Source organism: Brassica napus, chromosome C8 (assembly GCF_020379485.1).
Source record: "Brassica napus cultivar Da-Ae chromosome C8, Da-Ae, whole genome shotgun sequence".
Lineage (NCBI taxonomy): Eukaryota > Viridiplantae > Streptophyta > Magnoliopsida > Brassicales > Brassicaceae > Brassica > Brassica napus.
Genome location: NC_063451.1, coordinates 4,574,143 through 4,595,609, shown reverse-complemented (window position 1 = coordinate 4,595,609; position 21,467 = coordinate 4,574,143). Strand labels below are relative to the sequence as shown.

At 35.1% G+C, this 21,467-nt stretch overlaps 3 protein-coding genes across 3 annotated transcripts; 1 reads left to right on the top strand and 2 right to left on the bottom strand.

The window, feature by feature from the left end:
• The first annotated feature begins 6,781 nt into the window (after positions 1-6,781).
• On the top strand, positions 6,782-9,800 carry LOC106423770 (probable metal-nicotianamine transporter YSL8). Its single transcript, XM_013864531.3, has 6 exons — positions 6,782-7,382; positions 7,549-7,706; positions 7,783-7,880; positions 7,963-8,097; positions 8,185-8,374; positions 8,452-9,800. Exons 1-6 carry the CDS (start codon positions 6,923-6,925, stop codon positions 9,571-9,573), a joined length of 2,163 nt encoding a protein of 720 aa, XP_013719985.2. The 5' UTR covers positions 6,782-6,922; the 3' UTR covers positions 9,574-9,800.
• On the bottom strand, positions 9,701-11,592 carry LOC111197735 (DNA-binding protein RHL1-like). The gene is made up of 5 exons (XM_013873879.3): positions 11,211-11,592; positions 11,023-11,133; positions 10,855-10,944; positions 10,527-10,783; positions 9,701-10,199 (listed from the first exon to the last, which is right to left on the bottom strand). Exons 1-5 carry the CDS (start codon positions 11,520-11,522, stop codon positions 9,899-9,901), a joined length of 1,071 nt encoding a protein of 356 aa, XP_013729333.2. The 5' UTR covers positions 11,523-11,592; the 3' UTR covers positions 9,701-9,898.
• Positions 11,593-14,300: 2,708 nt separating this feature from the next.
• On the bottom strand, positions 14,301-16,599 carry LOC106423739 (kinase-interacting family protein-like). The gene has a single exon (XM_048765687.1). The coding sequence runs from the start codon at positions 15,484-15,486 to the stop codon at positions 14,647-14,649; it is 840 nt and encodes a 279-aa protein (XP_048621644.1). The 5' UTR covers positions 15,487-16,599; the 3' UTR covers positions 14,301-14,646.
• Between the last annotated feature and the right edge of the window lie 4,868 nt (positions 16,600-21,467).

Sequence of the window (21,467 nt, the reverse complement as noted above, 5' to 3'; positions counted from 1 at the left end):
TTGTATCATATATATGAAGACTAATTAAAATAAAATCTATACTATATAAAAGTTGAGGCTATAAGCCATCGAGAGCGTTCACGTAGGATTTAAACGACCAATCGTAGTATGACAAATTATTATTTAAGTTTACTATTTTTAAAAATGTTAATATTACCAAAAAAATGTTTATTTCAAACTAAAATATAAATCAATATCGAATAAGGTAAATTTACAAAAATATAAATACTATATTAAGTTAATATAATGTTTAATATTTTTCGAAAATTAAAAAATAAATAACGAAAAACATAATTAATTTAAAAATACAAGACTTTCAAACAAGTATAACTATATAAATTTAAATTTAAACTCATGATTTTCAAAGTTTAGGTTATATACTATTGAAAATATTCAAACTAACATATACTATATATAAGTTGATATTATAAATCATTGAGAATGTTCACATATTATTTTAAAGCACCAAAAATATACCAAATCGTTTTTCAATTTGGTATTTCTAAAAATGTTAATATTACGAAATTTTTTATTTCAAAATAAAATATAAATAATTATCAAATAAGTTAAACTTACAAAGTTAAAAACATCATGTACAAATTTATACTATATAAAATAAAGTTTCAAAAATTAACATAAAATAACAAACAAATATAATAGTTAATTTAAAAATGCAATACTTTCAAACAATTATAACTATATAAATCTAAAACACATGATTTACAAAATTTAGGTTATATACTGCTGAAAATATTCAACAAAAATATGTACTATATGTAATTTTATGCAATAAATCATTGAGAATATCCACATATTATTTTAAAGCACCAAAATATGTCAAATTACAATTTTAATTATTATTTTAAAAATTTCAAGATTTTCAAAATAAAAAGGAAACTACTATTCAATTTAGTGAAAATGCAAAATTATTAAAGGAATCAATTTGATATATAAAGTAAACCTTTGAAAGACCAACATAAAATCAACTAACAAAAAAAATCTTAAAGAATACAAGATTTTAAAATAATAAAAACAATATGAATTTAAAGCACTTTTCATTACATATGAATCTAACAAAATATGATTTCAAAATGGAAGATATTTCTTCCAAAAAAATATCAATAATAAATTTTGTAAGCAAAATTGCCAAATAACTAAAAGAATCAGTTTATTATAAGAAATAAATGTTTGGAAGATCAACATAAAATTAAGTAACAAAAATAATCTTAAAAAAATAAGAATTTCAAATAATAAAGACAATGTAAATCTAAATCACTTTTTCATTACATATGAATCTAAATAACATATGATTTCAAAATTGAGGATATATATTATTTAAGTGTTCACATAGAATTTAAAAATATCATTATAATAATATAAAAGCCAGCATCTTAATTTGATAAAGTAAATAAAAATATTATTAAAGATAATTAACTTGATATATAAAATAATTATATATTTGAAATTAAACAAAAAATTAACAAAAATAAAAATATTCAAAAAGAAACAAAGTTTTAAAAAACATATTTATAAATAATCATGTATGTAAAAATAAATAAAAATCAGCACAAAACTATAAAAAGATAAATTAAAATTTGTAAAACTTATCTTTAAAGTTAGATTGATATTTGTAGCTAATTATTGAAAACTTAATATAATAAGAGATTGTTCACGTACCTTATAGGAATTGGTATTGATCGCATATTATTACTAAAAATATAATTATGTATGTAACCTTTAATATGATATGGACTATATGCTTTAAAAAACATAAATAACTGAAAATATTCACAAATAACATATACTATATATAATTTGATGCCGTAAATTATTGAGAATATCCATATATTATCTTGAAGCACCAAGAAAAATATTTTAATCACCATTTTATATATTACTTATAGAACTAGAAAACCGAGGTGGGGCTTTTGCCACGTCACGGTGTAAATATGGTTAACATATTATATAAATAAAAATAAGAAAAATATTCCAAATCAGTATCATTGTTTAATATTTTTATAAATCTTAATATTTCTAAAGTAAATCTATAAATTAATTTAAAAATATGAACTAAAATTAACTAACTTGATATATATGCTAACTATCTTAAAACATAATACTAAAATTTATTTAAAAAGTTCATAAAGTATGTCAAAACATAAAATAGCATATACATAAAAATAAAATATATAATTAATATTAAAATAATTAACCTAATCAAATAAGTAAAAAATAAAATTTTAGTATTTTTATATTGGTGTTGGCTACAAAATCATCTAATTTATAATAGATTATAAAAGGTTCTTAAAACATTGGTCAATTTTCGTTTTTTTTTTACCGGGCCAATTCAGTTTTGGCTTATAATAAGCTTACAAAGTTCTATTAAAAATAAAATGTGGTAAGAATAATCCACAATTAATACACATATTGTTGATTAAGCAATTTGTTTATATGCTTTTGAATTGTCTTTTATCAATTAAATAAATTAACATAGTTATTTACTCATCAACAATTAGATTTTAATAAATTTTGAGACAATTGTTTTTAAAAAGTCATAATCCAAATATTCATTTAACTAACCAAACATGTTTTTATGAAACATACCTAACTTTTTTTATTATCTAAAATATTTTTTTTTAAATTAGGTCACTAATAATAATAAACCGAAGTACATGGTAACCCTTTTCCGAGAAAAGTAACTTCTCAATCCGGGAAAACATTTTGTGAACCGCTAAAACATCATAATCCCACCACTAATTTATATTGTAACTAAATCAAGTAGGAGATATATTTAATTTTTTAGGTTTTTATTTTTTATTTTAATAAATAAAATATTACTTAATATTATCATAAATTTTATATATATATATATATATATATATATATTTTTTCTCCTTTTCTTATATCTAACAAACAGATAGTTACTATTATTTAAATTTCATCAAAATATTTATTATGATTTATACCTAAATATACATATAAAACTAATAGATATGCATTTAAAAGAATTAAATAAGAGTATTTTAAATACAAATATGCATAAAATAAGTATATAATAATACATTCATGCTAAAAATTTGGTAAATACAAAAAAGTTAGATATATTGCATAAGGATTAATCTTTTATGTCATTCAAATAGAAATACATATAAAATTATAATAAAATATTTATAACAGTGTTGTATTAGTTAATAAGTATGGAACAATCTATATGACGCTTTTAGTTTTTTTATTAAGAAACAATATACACATGTTTATAAATACATTTATACATTTACGTATACAAACAAACTGATATCTAAATATTAGTTATTTAAATAGTAAAATTGTATAAAAACTTAACTATGAAAAATAATAAAGCACACTTTAAATAAATTTCATAGAAAAATGTGTATAAAACAATTTTCTATTATATTATCTTAATATTATTAAAAAATAAAACTAATTATTAATAAAGTATTCATAGTAGTGTATAGCATAGTATAGTAGTGTATATGTACTGAGAAATCTATGTGATATTAAAATTATGTATTTATAAGAAACTATAAATACTTTAGTAACAGTAATTTTACTTTTATAATACAAACAAATAAATAGCTAAGTTCAAAAATAACAAATTTATAAAAACAATGTAAACAGGAAATCAAATAATATTTTAATAATATTAATAAAAATATTTTTTACGAAATTCATCTTTTTCTTAAAAAATATTGCAAAATTAAATTAAATTATTAAAGCAGACTCGCGCGTAGCGCGAGTAAAAAATCTAGTCTATATTATAATAGATCAGTTTTTGCTCACTCCTCAGCGCGCCAAGTCAGCGTTTTGTAGGCCCCACTTTTAAAAAGTGTAAAAAAATGTCAAGCCCATGGCTCGAACCCGGGTTATTGAGATATAAACACCAACATTTATACCACTAAGCTAACTGATACCTTTGTACATTGATGGCCGAACCTAATATATATTTATGAAGGTCGGAAGCCCTTGCTTCTTTGGCTTCCTCTGAGAGTCGGACCTACAATTGTGTTATGGGTTTCATTTTTAAATGGGATTCATCACGTTATATGAAAAAAAACTTAAGTTTGCAACAATTATGGTTTTCCTATATTGTAAAGTGTTGTAGTTTAATATGGGTTATTTTCATCATTGTCTCAAACAAGTCTGAGTTACAGAGTTGCGCCGTGTGTATGTTCGTAATCTATTTTTTCACCGGTGAAGTCTTCATGTCCCCATCTTAAATCGCTTGATCATAAATGTTCCTGATTTGTAGCCCCTCTGTAAACCATATATATATATGATTCTCATTTTTGATAAACTCAATCTGCATCTCCACAAAACTCATTGATTCCTCTTAACTTTAACCATCTTCTAGAAAATGTTTCTCTCTGCCTCTCCAATTCGTCAAACCGGTGTCCCGGCGTCCGTTACTCAACCTTCGAGTCTCTCCGTCTTGGTCTTAGTAGTCAGAGCATAGCCTTTGGCTTCCTCCGCTTCTGGGATTCCCTGAACTTCAAGAAAGACAGGGAGTTTGTGGGAATCACGGTTCTTTTCCTCGATGAAAAGGTAAGTTAATCTTCGATCTATCACACTTATTTAACATAATTGTTTTAATTTATTTCCTGATTCTTTGTTGGATAATACTATTTTCAGATTCTGTGATTCATGGGTTTACTCCCGTCGGACATGCTAATCATTACATGCCATCTTTGAAAGCAGATTCCATTGTGAAAGTCGATCGTTTCGAGGTTGCTAGGTGCTCCAAGTGATTGCGAACACAAACTTAGAAATTGGTAAACATAGCATATTTGGCAGCTCCAAGCAAGATTACAATCAGGAAAATTCAAGTGGAATGACATACCAACAACTGAAACTGGTAATTAGTCAACAACTTATCTCATATTTTCCTTATCTGAAAAAATCTGCTGTGTTTCTGATCTATTTTTTCATCTACGCAACTTTAGCCTCTGTCATGGATAGCTCTCTCCCAAGAATTGCATTGACTATGGTTTCTGGGAAAAAAAAGATCTTGCTCCTGAAAAAAGACCGTGACAACCCTGTTGTAAGATTTTAGTTTGTGCAGAACAAAAAACCTTGATTTATTTTCTATTTAGTATAGTGATAGTTGTTGACAATCATTAGTTATTTGCCAATATGTTTTTTATGCGGCATTTCAGAACTCTCCATTCCAAGCGGAACAGCAGATGGAAGCTAATTTTTCTGGAAGCTCCTCGACTTCAAGACAGAATCAGAAGATAGATGTTGGTGGGAGGTTAATCAAGGGAATACTTCAGAGAAGTGAGACGGCCTAGCCAGACTTCATCTTTTGTACAGCCTGAGCAAAGAGTGGAACCCACAAAACACGAGAGAAGAAAAAACAAAACACGAAATTAACATATTCAGATCTTCTCTCTTGCATGTCTAACATCTGGCGCCGACGAAACTCAACACCCACGGCAGACGAAGCTGATGCAAGTAAACCTCTCATCAATCATGCTTAAAATCAATCTACGCTTTTCAATCTCACAAACTAAGAAACAATTTTACCTACATGAATCGGGAAATTAGTGCCCATGTTCCCGACATAGAGAAAAAAAAGAGTTGAAGTCCTAACAGTTTTTTCAGTATTAGACTAAATCACAGATTCAAGGCCCAGTTATTTTGAAACCCTAACATTTTAAATCCAAATTTATTATCTTTTTCCATGCACTATTTGATTTATATACAAACAACTACCTAAGTAAACACTAACAAGTTCCATCACCTTCAACTTTGAACATATAAGATATAAAAATATCAACATATGACTTCGTCGTTCATTCTTATATCAAACTCATCAACCTATGTAATATCCAAAGTCCCATCAATCACATTATAGACAAAAAGCAATAAAATCCCGTAAACAAAACTATACAATACACCTATAATGTAGTCGACTCCGTGCTTGCGCGGGGACTATGCACCTAGTGAAATTAATTATTTCCTAATTTTATTGTTGACTGTGATAGAAGGGAATCAATTTTGAAATAGTATTGAAAGAACATCTTTATAAGTACAAATTAGTACTCCCTCCGTTTTATATTAAGTGTCATTTTAGAGAATTTTTTTCGTTACAAAATAAGTGTCGTTTTCGATTTTCAATGCAAAATTTATTAATTTTATGCAGAATTTATTAATTTTATGCAAAATTTATTAATTTTATGCAAAATTTATTAATTTTATGCAAAATTTATTAATTTTATGCAAAATTTATTTTTCTATTGGTTGAAATATGGTTAGGTGTATAGGTAATAGTGTTTTTTTATAGGAAATGTACAAAATTAATTGTTTTCTTAATCCGTGTGCCGAAACCTAAAACGACAGTTATAATGAAACTGATGGAGTATATACCAAAATAATCAATTTATATTAATGATCCTTTTTTACTTAATTAATGTTGCTGAATAAATGGTACAATTTTGTGTGTTTGATAAGGAAATCGACTTTTGGGTTTCACTTAGTGGCATGCACAGAACTAAACATGATCTCAAACAAAAATTAGTCAATGATAATTTCTAATTTATAAAACATTATTAAGTCATTAAACGGACCTGTTGATCTTCCCTAAACCTGCAAGAAACAACAATGTTATTAATTTTCTTTATCCTAATTAGTAGTTTAGTCTATTGCAATGGACAACCAAATTACTAAGAAATGATGAGTCACCAACAAAAGACTATTTACAGACTGTAGACAACAAGAGCCTCAAGTAGAAAAGTAGTTAAACTAATCTGATGAGAGAGACGAGACAAAGTCCTTTTGTTTTAGTTGACTACTAGGCTGAAAAATCTTCTCTCGTCTTTATTACAATATTACTTCTTCTTGTACACACCATCTCTCTCATCTCGCAGATCTAAAGAACACAGAGAGAGATTAAGACAAAACCATGAGAAAAGGAGATTTAACTCCTGACAGAGATCGTGTGATTGAGGAACATGAGTTGCAAGAAACTCGGTTTAGTCCTGAAACAGAGAGGAACAAGAATGCTAGACAATACCAAAGAGAAGAAGATGAAGAAGAAGAAGAAGAAGAGAAAGAAGAAGAATCTGTGGAGGGAATATTTGAGAGCAGAGAGGTTCCTTCTTGGAAGAAGCAGCTAACTATAAGAGCTTTTGTGGTTAGCTTTGCTTTAAGCATCTTGTTCAGCTTCATTGTGATGAAGCTCAACCTCACAACAGGAATCATCCCTTCTCTTAACGTCTCTGCTGGTCTTTTGGGATTCTTCTTCGTCAAGACATGGACCAAGATGCTTCATAAATCTGGTCTTTTGAAACAACCCTTTACGAGACAAGAGAACACAGTTATTCAGACTTGTGTTGTTGCTTCCTCAGGCATTGCCTTTAGCGGTAATACAAACAAAGAATCTCAAAACTTTTGAATCAAGATTTGTTTTCTTTTCTTGATTTCCGACTTCTTTTTTTTTTTCATAAATAGACAAAATCTTTGAGGTCTTAATCACACAACTCACCTACCCTTTATGTATGCTTTGTTAATTAAATTTAATTGCAACAGGTGGGTTTGGGACTTACCTATTTGCAATGAGTGAACGAATAGCTAACCATTCAGGAGATGCTGCTCGTGGCGTTAAGGACCCTTCTTTGGGTTGGATCATAGCTTTTCTCTTTGTTGTCAGCTTTCTTGGCCTCTTCTCTGTTGTCCCTCTTCGAAAGGTTTGGTTTCTCTTAACCAAAGAGAGACATTAAAGCAGCTGGTGGAATCTTACACAGTTGCAATGTTTTTTTGTAGATAATGATAATAGACTTCAAACTAACATACCCAAGTGGCACTGCAACTGCTCATCTTATCAACAGCTTTCACACTCCTCAAGGAGCAAAGCTGGCCAAGTATGAGACTTACATCTTGCTTACTAGTTTTTTTTTTTTTTTTGAGTTATCTGCTTATTGACTTCTGGCTCTGTGTAATCAGGGAACAAGTGAGAGTGTTGGGGAAGTTCTTCTCCTTGAGCTTCCTTTGGGGTTTCTTCCAATGGTTCTTTGCTGCAGGAGAAAACTGTGGGTTTCACAGTTTCCCTACCTTTGGACTCAGAGCATACCAATACAAGTAAGCATTGCGATATTAACTGATTCGTTGTCTTTGTCTCATGAACTGGTTTGTTGTCTCATAAGCTGGTTTTATTATCTCGAACAGGTTCTACTTTGATTTTTCAGCAACATATGTAGGTGTTGGTATGATATGCCCATACATAATCAACATATCTCTCCTTTTGGGTGGGATTCTCTCCTGGGGGCTGATGTGGCCTCTCATTGAAACTAGAAAGGGAGATTGGTTCCCTTCTGATGTTGACTCTAGCAGCATGAGCGGTCTTCAAGCTTACAAGGTTAAAAAGCCTCCCATCACTCACTTTTTTATTCACAGCTTTTGCTGTAACTACTATTGTTTCTTTCTCCTCTTCAGGTGTTCATTGCTGTTGCAATGATCCTAGGAGATGGTGTATACAACTTTTGCAAGGTGTTCAGCCGAACCCTTTCAGGAATATTCAAGCAGATCCGAGGTGAAGCTAGTTGGAGAAACTCTCTTTCACGCGAAGAAGAGCCCCCTGCTTCTCCATTGACACCAAAGATATCTTATGATGACCAACGTAGAACAAGATTCTTCCTTAAAGATCAGATCCCTTCATGGTTTGCTGGTGGAGGATATGTGCTTATAGCTGCAGTATCTATAGCTATACTACCTCAAATGTTCGATCAGCTGAGATGGTACTACATTCTGGTCATCTATGTTTTTGCCCCAGTCTTAGCTTTCTGCAATGCTTATGGAGCTGGGCTCACTGACTGGTCACTAGCATCAACCTATGGAAAACTCGCCATATTCACAATCGGAGCATGGGCTGGTTCGGACCATGGGGGTGTTCTTGCGGGCTTAGCGGCTTGTGGAGTCATGATGAACATAGTTTCCACAGCTTCAGACCTGACACAAGATTTCAAGACAGGTTACCTAACATTGTCATCTCCAAGGGCCATGTTTGTAAGCCAAGTGATTGGAACAGCAATGGGGTGTCTGGTTTCTCCCTGTGTGTTCTGGCTTTTCTACAAGGCATTTGATGATCTCGGCCTCCCAAACAGCAAGTACCCTGCACCCTTTGCTACTGTGTATAGAAGCATGGCGAAACTTGGTGTTGAAGGTGTTTCTTCTCTGCCAAGAGACTGTCTTGTGCTGTGCTACGCGTTTTTCGGTTTTGCCATACTGATAAACGTAGTGAAAGATGGTCTTGGGAACAGATGGGGAAGGTTTGTACCTCTTCCCATGGCGATGGCTATACCGTTTTTCTTAGGGCCTTACTTTGCGATCGACATGTGCGTGGGGAGTTTGGTTTTGTTTGTCTGGGAGAGACTAGATGCTCCAAGGGCTGAAGCTTTTGCAACAGCAGTGGCTTCTGGTTTGATATGTGGAGATGGAATCTGGACTTTGCCAAGCTCTGTGCTCGCTATAGCTGGAGTTGAACCTCCTATTTGCATGAAGTTTCTCTCGTCTGAAACTAATCACAGAGTCGACAAGTTTCTGCAAGGATCCTCTTAGTTTTTTTTTAAAGCTCAATGAGATGGATCTGCCTTGGTAAATCGTATAGATAGATGAGAGACTCTTGTATCAAATTGAACAAACATGCTTTTATACATAACTTGGCGAACACATACTACTAATAAGCTTGATGAAATCCATTATCACATTCCTGTTATTTCTGAGACATAATTATCAGTCTTGTATACTACTAATAAGCTTGATGAAATCCATTATCAGAATTTCTGAAACATAATTATCAGTCTGGTAGCAATTTCTCTTACAGAACATAACTAACAGGGCTAGAAAGCTGTTCATTCTCACAGCAAAACGAAACAACAGACCTCTATTTCTTCTGGGCAGCCTTTGAGGATGATTTGGCCTTTGAAGTTCCAACTGTTTTCTGCTCTGCTTTCTTGAATAGGTTGGCTACCGTAGCTTGAACAAGCTTGCCGTCTTTGCTGTTTGATTTTTCCTTTTTAGCCGGAAGTTCGGTAGGTAACTTGCCTGTTGATGCAGTGGTGATATCAGCTTGAGGTTCCTCACGAACAGAAGAATCAGTTTCCAACACAGGCTTCTCATCTTCTTCATCAGATGTATTGTCTTCACTTTCACCTGAGGAGTTTTCTGGAGAAGTTTCTGCAAAGCTGTGGAAATTGTTTTTAAAAAAAAAAGGCTGTTAAACCTGATACTACTTATTGGACAGCTCATAGACGACAACTAAAGATCTTATAAAGGAGAACGAAACACAGAAGTCACACATGTACTCAGATATATAAACAACAAATGATAGAATCAACGATAATATAGAAACCAAGTAGAGTGAAACTCAGAAGTCTCATAGATGCAAATGTATGAGAGTGATTCCCCAGACTAAATCTAATAACTCATCAAAGTCCACTGCACATACATACTTATATATCGGCATCACTAAGTTAGAAAGAGTGTCTGCTTGAAGTAGAAAGGATGATTACTTGAACTTTTTCCCAGAATTTCTCTGAGACTGTCGAACAGGAGTTACTTGAACTGGAGTCACTTGAATCTTATCGTCCATAAACTCTCCATCATCAGACAAAATCTCATCCATTTCAACTTCAGGTGAGTCTGTCTCTCTATCAGTTGGTTGGCTACCAGTTTCAGGAGTCGCAACCGTCGTCTTAACCGAAGCTGCAGAAGCTGCTGCTGCTGCTGCTGCTGCACCACCTCGGAAATCAAACTCAGTCTGCTCCGCCTGAAACCAAAGAGTTCTCTTAAGGCAAACCAGACCTGAGAAAATCCAAATTAGCTGAAATGCAACTGGACCTGAGGAGACAGTTCTTTAGGGAAATCAAGACGGGATTCTTCAGGGTTCTCCTCTTTAGTCCCAATCCACCATGACTCGGAGAAGACAATCTGTGTACATATTAACCAAATGCTCAAGACTCAAAGATATACATTGAGAGAGAGGAGAGTGAAGGGTAAGAGAGAGACCATGTTATCAAAGTAGTCATCGCACAAGACGTTTTTGCCACCTCTAGAGAATTGAAGAGTCAAGTATCTGTTCTTGGGATACAGAATCGTTCCAAAAAGCTTCATTCGACCCTAAAAGAACCCACCCCCAATAAGATCAGTGGTAATGCCTCTAAAACTGAGCTAACTAGGGTAAGATAAGATCTGACCTGGGGGAAGTTGAGGTAGAGGACGGGGTTCTTGGTGGAGAGACGATCGAGATCGCCGATGGTGGCGCCGGAAACGGGAGCGAGGAGGCCGGGGAAGGAGAAGAGGAAGCGGTTCTTGCGCTGCGACTTGCGGATGATGTCGCAGCCGTGGTGTTTGAGGACCTGCTTGGAAGGTTTGAGAGAGGAGAGGCATCGGGAGGGAGAGTCGGAGAGGAGTTTGTTGTCGAGAGCTAGGGATTTTAACCTCTTTCTCTGTTTAGACTCTGGATCGTCTTTGTCTCCTCCTTTCTTTGATGATGAAGCTCGTACCATCACTGCTACTTACTACGACTTCTAAAGCTTATCCGTGTCTTCTTCTTTAGGCCGCCTACGCCTTCTATTCGGTCCGATAACTCAAACCGGAACGATTCAAAATTACAGGTTTTGGTTCGGATCCGGTCCTATACTAAAAATCTATTGCATATTTTTCTCTTGGTTTTGATTCAGGTTCTGTCCGCGCACAGCCGAATACCAATTTACTTCAAAATTTCTACATATTGAAGTATTTTAGGCAATAACTCAAAAAAATTATAAGAATTTTAGGTAAAAAAGTATTTTTAGGTATTTTGAGTATTTTTTTTGTATTATAAATATCTTTAGAATTTTCAAGTTTAGATTTTATATAATTTGGATAAAATTCAAAATTTTCAGATATTTATTATTTTAATATTTTCGGATATTTTTGGGATGCAATTCGCTTACTTCAGATTCTAAAATAGCCGAATCGAATCTACTAGAACCCAATATAACCAAAATTTACTGGTTTTTTATAGGTGTTTAGTTTTGTGATTTCAATGACCGGGATCCAGTTAGAACCCACATAAAACTAACGGTGGGCACAGATTGAATATTCGGGGTTTTAGAGGTATTGGTGACCCGATCTGTTTTGTCCGAGTTATCAGTTATCCGATTCGATCCGTACAAATATTTTTTTTGGTTTGGTTCTATTGGGATCTCGGGTGCATGCAGTTACAAGTTGACATGACTACTCTCTCGCTATAAAAACTGTGAATTAAAAAAAAAAAAGCTTCTTTCGATCTCACCGTTGCTTTTGCGTCTGAAAGTTTGCTGAAGTGCATAGAATCTTCCTTTTCAACAATCTAGAGATATTAAGGTTGAAGCAAGTAGGCGTACACAATGAGGAAGCTTTGTGCAGTTTATGTTACTACATAGCAGCTGGGATGTTTATATAACACCCGTATTTTCCGAAATAACTTAAATAAATAAAAAGTCTGAAATCTCCAATTATTACTTCTCAAAAGTCAACTCCAGAGTCGTAAATCCAATAAATCCAAATAACATAATAAATCCCGAAAATATCGATAAAAGCATAAAATCCGCAAGTCTGAAAAAGACAGAAATAAAACTCCCGAATCACCAGTCCGATAGCAATCACTCCTGCTCGTCAGTCTCACCTGAAAGGGGAAGGAATAGGAGGGGTGAGTAACAGGAGAGTTACTCCGTGAGGTATGGGATGCTAAACACGCAAACCACTGACTTGAGTAAATAGAACTCCCACTATGGAAGTTTAGCTCTAACATGAACACACACGACGCCTAGCGCATCACACAAACACAAACAATGCGATGATAGCATATAGCTAGTCCATACACCCTGCATCTCCTCATATGGATATATAATACGTAGCGTCGCTAGTACAGTCTGTCTCTGTACCCCCGCCCTCTCAAGTAGCGTCCATGGTACAAACGTCTCTGCACCACACGCCCGCACAAGTAGCATCGCAAGTCCAGACGTCTCTGAACCCCTGTCCGCACAATCAAAGTAGCGTCGCTAGCCCAGACATCTCTGACACCCCGCCCGCGCACATAGTCCCTACTTATAGCTATGTGTACATACATATATATATCGCATCTCTTAACATCACACAATTAATCAACGGTTGAATCCTCTAGACCCCCTAGTTCCAGTTTACAGTGAATGAACTAACTAACAATCAAGACTTAATTCAAACAGACGGATCATGATTCGAAATCTAAAATACGATAGAGAGAATTCTACACTGGTACGGGATTTACAGAATAGATCCTCACCTTAGCCATGATCGGAACCGAAAACATGTTATAGAATAAAACATCCGTCTCGGCTTCTCACCATCAACACGTGAGGAGCACAACAAAGATGCACATGCATACCAGACATAAAATCATGACATAAGTTCCCGATTCACAACAAGGTGGCAAACGTTTAATAAAATGGAAACGAGGAAACTTGGTGCGCAAGAAAGAGGTAAATCTTACCCTAGATCTCACTCTCTCCTTGGTTAACCACACGACACAATCTACAACAACACGGAAACGTCGATGGTGACAAGGGTTACACCACCTGTGGGTCACAACTGATGGTCAAGTAGATCGGTGACGGTGGCGAGGTGATTAGATGCGGCAGCTCCGTCGCTCGTCTCTCCTCCACGTCTCAGCTCAGCTCCGCTATACAACGCCAACAAGAGCAACGATGGTTCCATGGACATCAGCTACGATGGATGCGGTGGTGATCGGTGAAGAACATGCCTCCGGTGGTGGCTAGCGATCTGATTGGTGACATTGATGGTGTTCTTCCTTTGATTGCCATCAAAGCCTAAAGATGAAGAGAGGGGAGTGATCGTGAAGGAGTAGAGAAGATGGAGATGGAGATGGTGATGGTGGTGAAGCTCATTCTCTTCCACGATCTAAAAAGAAATGGAGGTTGAGCTTTGAGGAAAACAAATATATATATAGGTACGCGTACACTGATAAGGCTAGGGAAAATTGGTGGCTGGTTTGGTTTAATAATGATAATAATTTTACCCAGTTTGGTTAAGAAAAACCGGGAATATATATACATTCGACAGACAAAATAAACAGGTGATATGATTAATATTAATAATCAAAACTGAATGAAATTAAACCAATTGGTTCAGGAACGATTTGCAAACAAGAAATAATATAAATAAAACCAAACTATTATTTAACAAAACCGGGTTACCGGGTTACGGTCGTTACAGTTTAACTGTAATGATATGTTTTCTGGATTGTTGAAGATGTTATATATCATTATAATGATGATTACAGAACAAGGTAGCCTCTGAATAAGATCTCATCGCTACAATGTGTACGTGATAAATTAGTTGAATCTCATACCACTACTAGCTTGATCATCAGAGTTGTGTGCCAGTCTCAGTTTATTTACTGCATCCATTTCAGTCAACTCATATTAGTAAACATCAAACAAGTTGAATCAAAGCAGATTATTCAGCACTACTTCTTACTATGGATTAGAAAACATGAACAGGCTGCTATGTTTAACATGGCAAGTAGAACTTAAGCAGACAAACATTATTGCAAAGCATGCTAACTAGTGTAATAAAATATGCAAAATTCAACGTAAAGAGTGAAATAATTTATTGTGCAGGACGATGGAGCAAAGCAGGCGATGGGCTGACGCTGGATTTGATAAACGGATTAAGTCTCTTCAACCACTTAGACTTCCTCTTCTTCTCTCCAGGTTCGGTTCTTGTTTCACTCATCTTTCTCTTCTTGCTCTTGCTCTTATCCAATCCGAAGCATCTCGGCGAGGTTTCGTTTTCATAAACAGACTCTCTCGATGAAGACTGCAACGCGTACACTTGGTTCTGTAGAAGACACATCTCGTGAAAATGATCGTCCCTCATCTTAAGCACGCATCTAGCGAGCCTCACTGCTTCTTTTTTCATGAACAGCGCTTCGGTGGCGAGGTCTCTGTTCTCTTCCAAGAGAGAAGTGAGTTTGTATCCAAGATTCGCTGTTTGCTCTACCGCTACTTCTTTCTCCATGTCAAGCAACGTCACAAGCTTCTTTAACAGCTCGATCGTCTTGGAAGCTTCTCGGAACTTTTGTTCTCCGCGACGCAACTCTTCCTGCGCCGTATCTTTCTCCGTGCTTGCGGTCACGAGCTGCGAGACTAAATCTTCGATTTTCTGCTTATCACAAGTGGTGATTTGCATCTGTTGGAAGGATAAGAGGCTCGTAACTTCAGAACTGGTGTCAGTATCATCGTTGGAATCATTGTCATGAGAAACAGGTTTAGGGAGGTTTTGTGGTTTGGCGTGGTTGTAACGGTTCAGTAGAGTTGTGTAACTATCGTAGAGATCTTCACAGAGTGAGAGAAGGAGAGGACGTCTCTGGTAAAACCATTCAGCACGCTGAGAAAGTGTTTCACCGGTTTGGTTTTCTTCAAGAGCTGAGACGCGCAATACTTGCATCCGAGATTCAAGCTCTACGTGTAAAAAACAAATTTTCAAACAGCAATGTAGACCAAAGTAAGCATTAAATAGACAGAAAGTTTGGTTAGTGTACCGGAGAGAGATGGCAATGGTGGAAGAGGAGGCTGAGAGGCATCCATATGGATTTTTTCTTCAGACAGAGAGTTATTTTGATGTTTAGGGGAACGCAGAGTAAATCTTGAGCTTCAAGGAAAATCAAAATCCCACATTTTTGCAAAAATATAAAAGAAAAAATAGCAAAACGAAAGAATCAGTGAGATGATCTGAACATTAATGGGACCTAATTGCTGCAAAATATACAGAAAAGGTGAGGAGAATCTACAGATTCAGAAAAGTCATAGAGAGAGAGCTGAGAAATTTGGAGATTTGTTATCATAAAAGAAGCAGAGATTTGCGCTTAATTCAAATTTTGTAATTATATTCATTATTATTCGAATTTTAAACATTCATATTAGTAAGAAAACGTGTTTACTTAGTATCTATCCAGTGAGAATAATGAATGCATTTTCCAAAGAAAATCCTAAAAATGGTATATCGAATAATAGATTTTAAATCAGCAGTTATAAAAGAGGCAGCAGTATCCACTTAATAAAAAAAATTATAGTTGTATTTGGAGATCTTGTTCAAATTTTAAATCAACAGTTATAAAGAGTGTATTCTATATAATTGGAGATTTGTTTATCATAAAAGAGACAAAAATATCTTCTTAAATCAAATGTTTGTAGTTGTAAGCTTCATGAAACCTACATAAATCAAAGTCCATTTTATAAGAGTTGATGTTTCAGTTAGTAACAAAATATGTTTACTTACATACTATATATCCAGTATGCACTAAATAGAAACATTGCTCCAATGTAAATCCTAAAAATATATCACAAAGGTTATAAGAATTATAGATGTTAAATCAACACATATGTAAATCCTAAAAATATATCACAAAGGTTATAAGAATTATAGATGTTAGTAACAAAATATGTTTACTTACATACTATATATCCAGTATGCACTAAATAGAAACATTGCTCCAATGTAAATCCTAAAAATATATCACAAAGGTTATAAGAATTAGAGATGTTAAATGAACACATAAAAATATAATTGTTAAGTGATGTTAAGAGTTTTCAAGCTCTTAAGACAAATGTTGTAGTATAGTGATTGTCGAACCAGTTCTGAGGGATATCAAAGCAATGAGAATGCAAGTACTCACTTAATCTAAGTGCAACCAATGATTTAGATGAGTTTTAAGTTATGACTAAAACTAAAAAGCAATAACAGAATGATACTTTCTTGACTAAGGGAAAAGAGAACTCATGGACATAGGGATTAGACCTTGGGTGATCAAGTTTCGAACTGAGGATGACAAATGATCAATCAAACTATCGACCTTAAGCCTAGACACAATTCTAAGCAAGCTCTATGTCTAGATGAATGCTCATTTGCTAACATATCTCAAACATCAAATGTCTTTGGTTGAATAATATGAAATCAATCATTACTAACAAGTCTACTAGTTATTTTAGCACATTTAACAACAAATGTCTTTGGCAAAGTATACTAAAAGCCTAGGAGAGTTGTCTCAGGCATTTCATCAAACACTTTTTGGGTGGGAAATGCCTATTGATCAACTTTTGAGTGGCCAACTCAGAAGATGCATTATGAATACTCTACTAGCAAGGAACAAGAATGATCTACACTAAAACATCCTAGAACTAACCTAATCACCTTTGATCTCCCTAACCCATGAATTCAAAAAGGTGATTACTCACTAATCTCCATGATTCCTCTTAAACCCATATTGGATTTCAGATTAATCATGTAGAGAAATATATAAGAAATCAACAATAACACAAGAACATAACAATCAAAATCCAAGAGGTGAATTTTTCAAGAGAGTTTTTGTGTATTTCTCAATAGATCAAAAGATAATCTCCTCCTGGTGGCTTACAGAGTATTAAAACATAGGTTTAGAAAATAAAAACGTGCATCATGAAATGACCAAAAGGCCCTTAAGTAAAATAGAAAATCGACCCAATAATAGACGCGGAGCGACCTCGGCATGTCGCTCCGAGAGGTCGCTTTGGCCTTTGGGAGCGACCTCAGTGGGTCGCTCTGAGAGGTCGCTCCGGGCTTCGCTTCGTGTCGTCTCGCCATAGAGACACGAGCGACCTCGGGGTGTCGCTTTGTGAGGTCGCTCCGAGAGGGGTGTGAGATGCGAGTGACCTCGGCGCGTCGCTCTGGACTGGTCGCTCTAGGAGCTGGAGCGACTTCACCTTATCGCTCTGAACTGGTCGCTCTAGGAGCTGGAGCGACTTCGCCTTGTCGCTCTAGGAGGTCGCTCCGAAGCGTATAGGGCGAGCGAGTTCATGGCGTCGCTCCGGTAGGTCGCTCTGGCTGGAGTGACTTGAGATAGTCGCTCTGGGCTGGTCGCTCCAGGCAGTGCTCGTCCAAAGATCACTCTAATCACCTCCTTTGAGCTTCAAATGCACCCAAGTGTCTCCAGGAACTCCATGTGGTACTCCAATACCTGATAGAAACATATGTATGCAAAATGAAACCTAGATATGGCTTAATCTTAATCTATATGATGAAAATGCACATGAATAAATGGATAAAACAATGTGAATATGCAAGATATCATTAAGATCTTATTTATTTATCTTCCAACCTTCTACTCTTGATATATACAGTAAGTGCTTTATAAGAAGGGTTAGCTCAATAACCCATAAATTGGGAGGAAATTAGGAAATCATGCATAAACTTTACGTAATTAGGTAAACGGTAAGATGGACGATGTGATATTACCTTTCTGTCCACTGTATACGTATTTGTATTAGTTATTACTTAATTGCCCTGCTCCATGTTTCACATTTTCTCAATGGTAACATTTCACAAATTATCATGATAGTCTGATACTCTTGCTGGTGCAGTCTCTCTTTGTTGATTCCGGTTATGATTGGTTGGCTACACAACAATTGCAAAGTTTTTCCTTAATGGTAAGTCTCTTCACACATCTTTTCAAGATAACGAAAACTTTTGTTTTTGAGTAGCTATATCACTACAAGAAAACAGAGGGATTCTGATGGCCGAAATCGTCAAAAATTCGTCGGAATAGACCGATTCCGACGAATTTCTGACGAACCAATTCGTCGGTATCATTTTGTCGGAAAAAAAGTATTCGTCGGAATTTCGTCAGACCTTCCGACGACTTTCTGATGAATACCGAGAAACGTCATTCTGACGAACTTCCGACGATATTCCGATGCGGACACACGAGACCAGACTTCATCGGAAAAACTATATACCGACGGAGAACGTTCCTCGGACTATTCCGACGGACTATGGTTCGTCGGAAGATACCGACGGACAACGGTTCGTCGGAAGATACCGACGGACTATGGTTCGTCGGAAGATACCGACGGACTATGGTTCGTCGGAAGATACCGACGGACTATGGTTCGTCGGAAGATACCGACGGACAATGGTTAGTCAGAATTTTATGAGGAATACTCTCCGTCGGTATTTTCCGACGAACCATAGTCCGTCGGTATATTCCGACGCCCACAATTCGTCGGAATATATCAATTTTAAAAACGAATTAATTTTGCATTTTTATATATTTTTTTATATTAAAAATTAATTAATAAATAAATAAAATCTGAAATTTAAAACTAATAATATTAAAGAATTTAAATTCATACAAACCGAAATAGAAAAAAAACATTCAAAAAGTTTAAAATTCATACAAACCGAAATAGAAAAAAAAACATTCAGAAAGTTTTAAAAAGCTGAAAAAAACTAAGAACTCGAAGACATCAAACGATCTAGCTTCTGCATTATTTTGGCGTTGAACTTCTTCTGGGATGCCAGCTCAGCAAGGATAGTGGCATTCTCCGAACGGATAGTGGCATTCTCAGAAAGGATAGTGGTGTTCTGCTCCTCCAATGCCCCAATCCGTTCATCTTTGTCATGTAGCTCCTCGAGAATCATGGGATCGGCATACGGAGCTTGCGAAGAAGATGCCGGATACGAAGAAGCACGGCGGGCCAACCCAACTAAACGGTCTCCTTTCCTTTTAGGAACCGCCTACAAAAATATTTAAAATTAGTAAATAGGGACAAGTTAGTAATCGACATTATAAAAAAATTACCTTTTCAACCATCTCATTTATTTGCAATAGGGACAAGTTGGTTGAAGCTCCCGTAGAATCGCCGTCATCAGAGAGAGGCTGAGATTGAGATGCTATTTCAGCTTCCACCAAATCAACGACACCTTTGATTATGAGGTCCTGAATTTGACCCGTCTTCTTGTTAGTGTGAGCCACCTTAATGAGTTGGAGACGATCAACGGGATTACCGTCATTTGCTTCGATCTAAAAAACCGCCATTATTAGCCAAGGAATATATAAAATATGTATTTAAAAAAATATAAAGATGAATAATAATAAAAAACTTACAAGTTCATCCTCCTTAGTAGACATAGAGCAAGCGCCGAGGTTGTACACATACATACCTTTCCCGCCACGATCTCTCTTCCGGTTCTTGGAGTTCCTAGAAGACGTCTCTGCAGTTTCTTCCTTCTCCCAATGAGCTATCAACTGCTCCCACACCGTCCCGTTGATGAACCGTGGCCTCTTGTTCTTCTGCCAAACTGTCTTCCACGCGTTAATCTGCTTCGTATAAGAGTCCATGGCCTTTTCGTTGAATTTCTTACGGACTGTTTCCGTGATATCGGAGTGCCAGTTGAACTCTTGCTACAAAACAAACATAATTTAATAAGTAAATATATTAAAAAAAATGTAAATACTTTAAAAAAATGAAGAGTTACTACCGCAAACTAACGAAACCACAACTCTCGTTCGTCGGAAGGGATCACACTCCCCTTTGAATATCCAAAACGGAGCATGGAGTACATCATCTGGTTGATGCTCCTGCTAATGTCATTTCTCGACTTGGTGAACCTTTAAAAAAAATACAAGTTAGCAAGTTAATTAATGGAAAAAAACATAATGCTATAAATAAAAAAAATACTAACCAAGTGCTATGTCCTCGTCGTGGGTTGGGTTGGAGAACCGGGAAATGCTCTTGACCTGGTTGTTGAACCAATAGTTCAACTGGCATGACCCCCAGATCCTGTTGAGCAGCAGCGGGAGGGGCAGCGGGAGCGGGAATATATGTGGGAACCGAGTTTTGTTCGTGAGACGATCCCGATGCACGGGAACTGCTCACCGAACTACGTCGAAGACGGGCTGCGGGGCGGGGTTCATCCTCGGACCTAAAAATAAAAAATTAATACATCAAAAATATTTTCAAATCATTTCTATTTTTAATGTTTTCATTTATATATTTACAAAAGGTTTTATAAACGTTTAAAAAAAATACTATTAAACCTTTTATTATACATAGTTTATTACTCGAAACTTATAAAAAATTATAAAAATTTTAAAATATAGAAAAATATTGTCAAATATTTTTAAAATTTTTTTAAAACGTTTTATTATACATAGTTTATTACTGGAAACTTGAAAAACGTTTTTAAAAATCAAAAAACGTTCTAAAAATAGTAAAACGTTTTGAATTTTAACAAAAACAAAAAATAATTCCAAAAAAACCAAAACAACAATCCTAACTTATACATCCTAAACTATCCATTCAATCCTAAAATTTTCAATCAAACAACCTAAAATCCGAGATCTAACTTCCAAAACCCTAAACAATTGAGATAAAACAAGGTTTGGGGTTTGGGGAAGAGATATGTGGGTGAGAAGAGGATTCGCCGGTGATTGGAGCTCGAGAATGGCCGGGATCGCCGTGAGAGAGAGAGAAATCGTGGAGAGGATTGAGAGAGAGGCGGAAATAACGAAGAAGGAAGAACAAGGGTAATTATATTTAACGTTTCCGACGGACACGGGTTCGTCAGTATTCCGTCGGTATAATTAAATATATACCAATCGGCGATTTGCG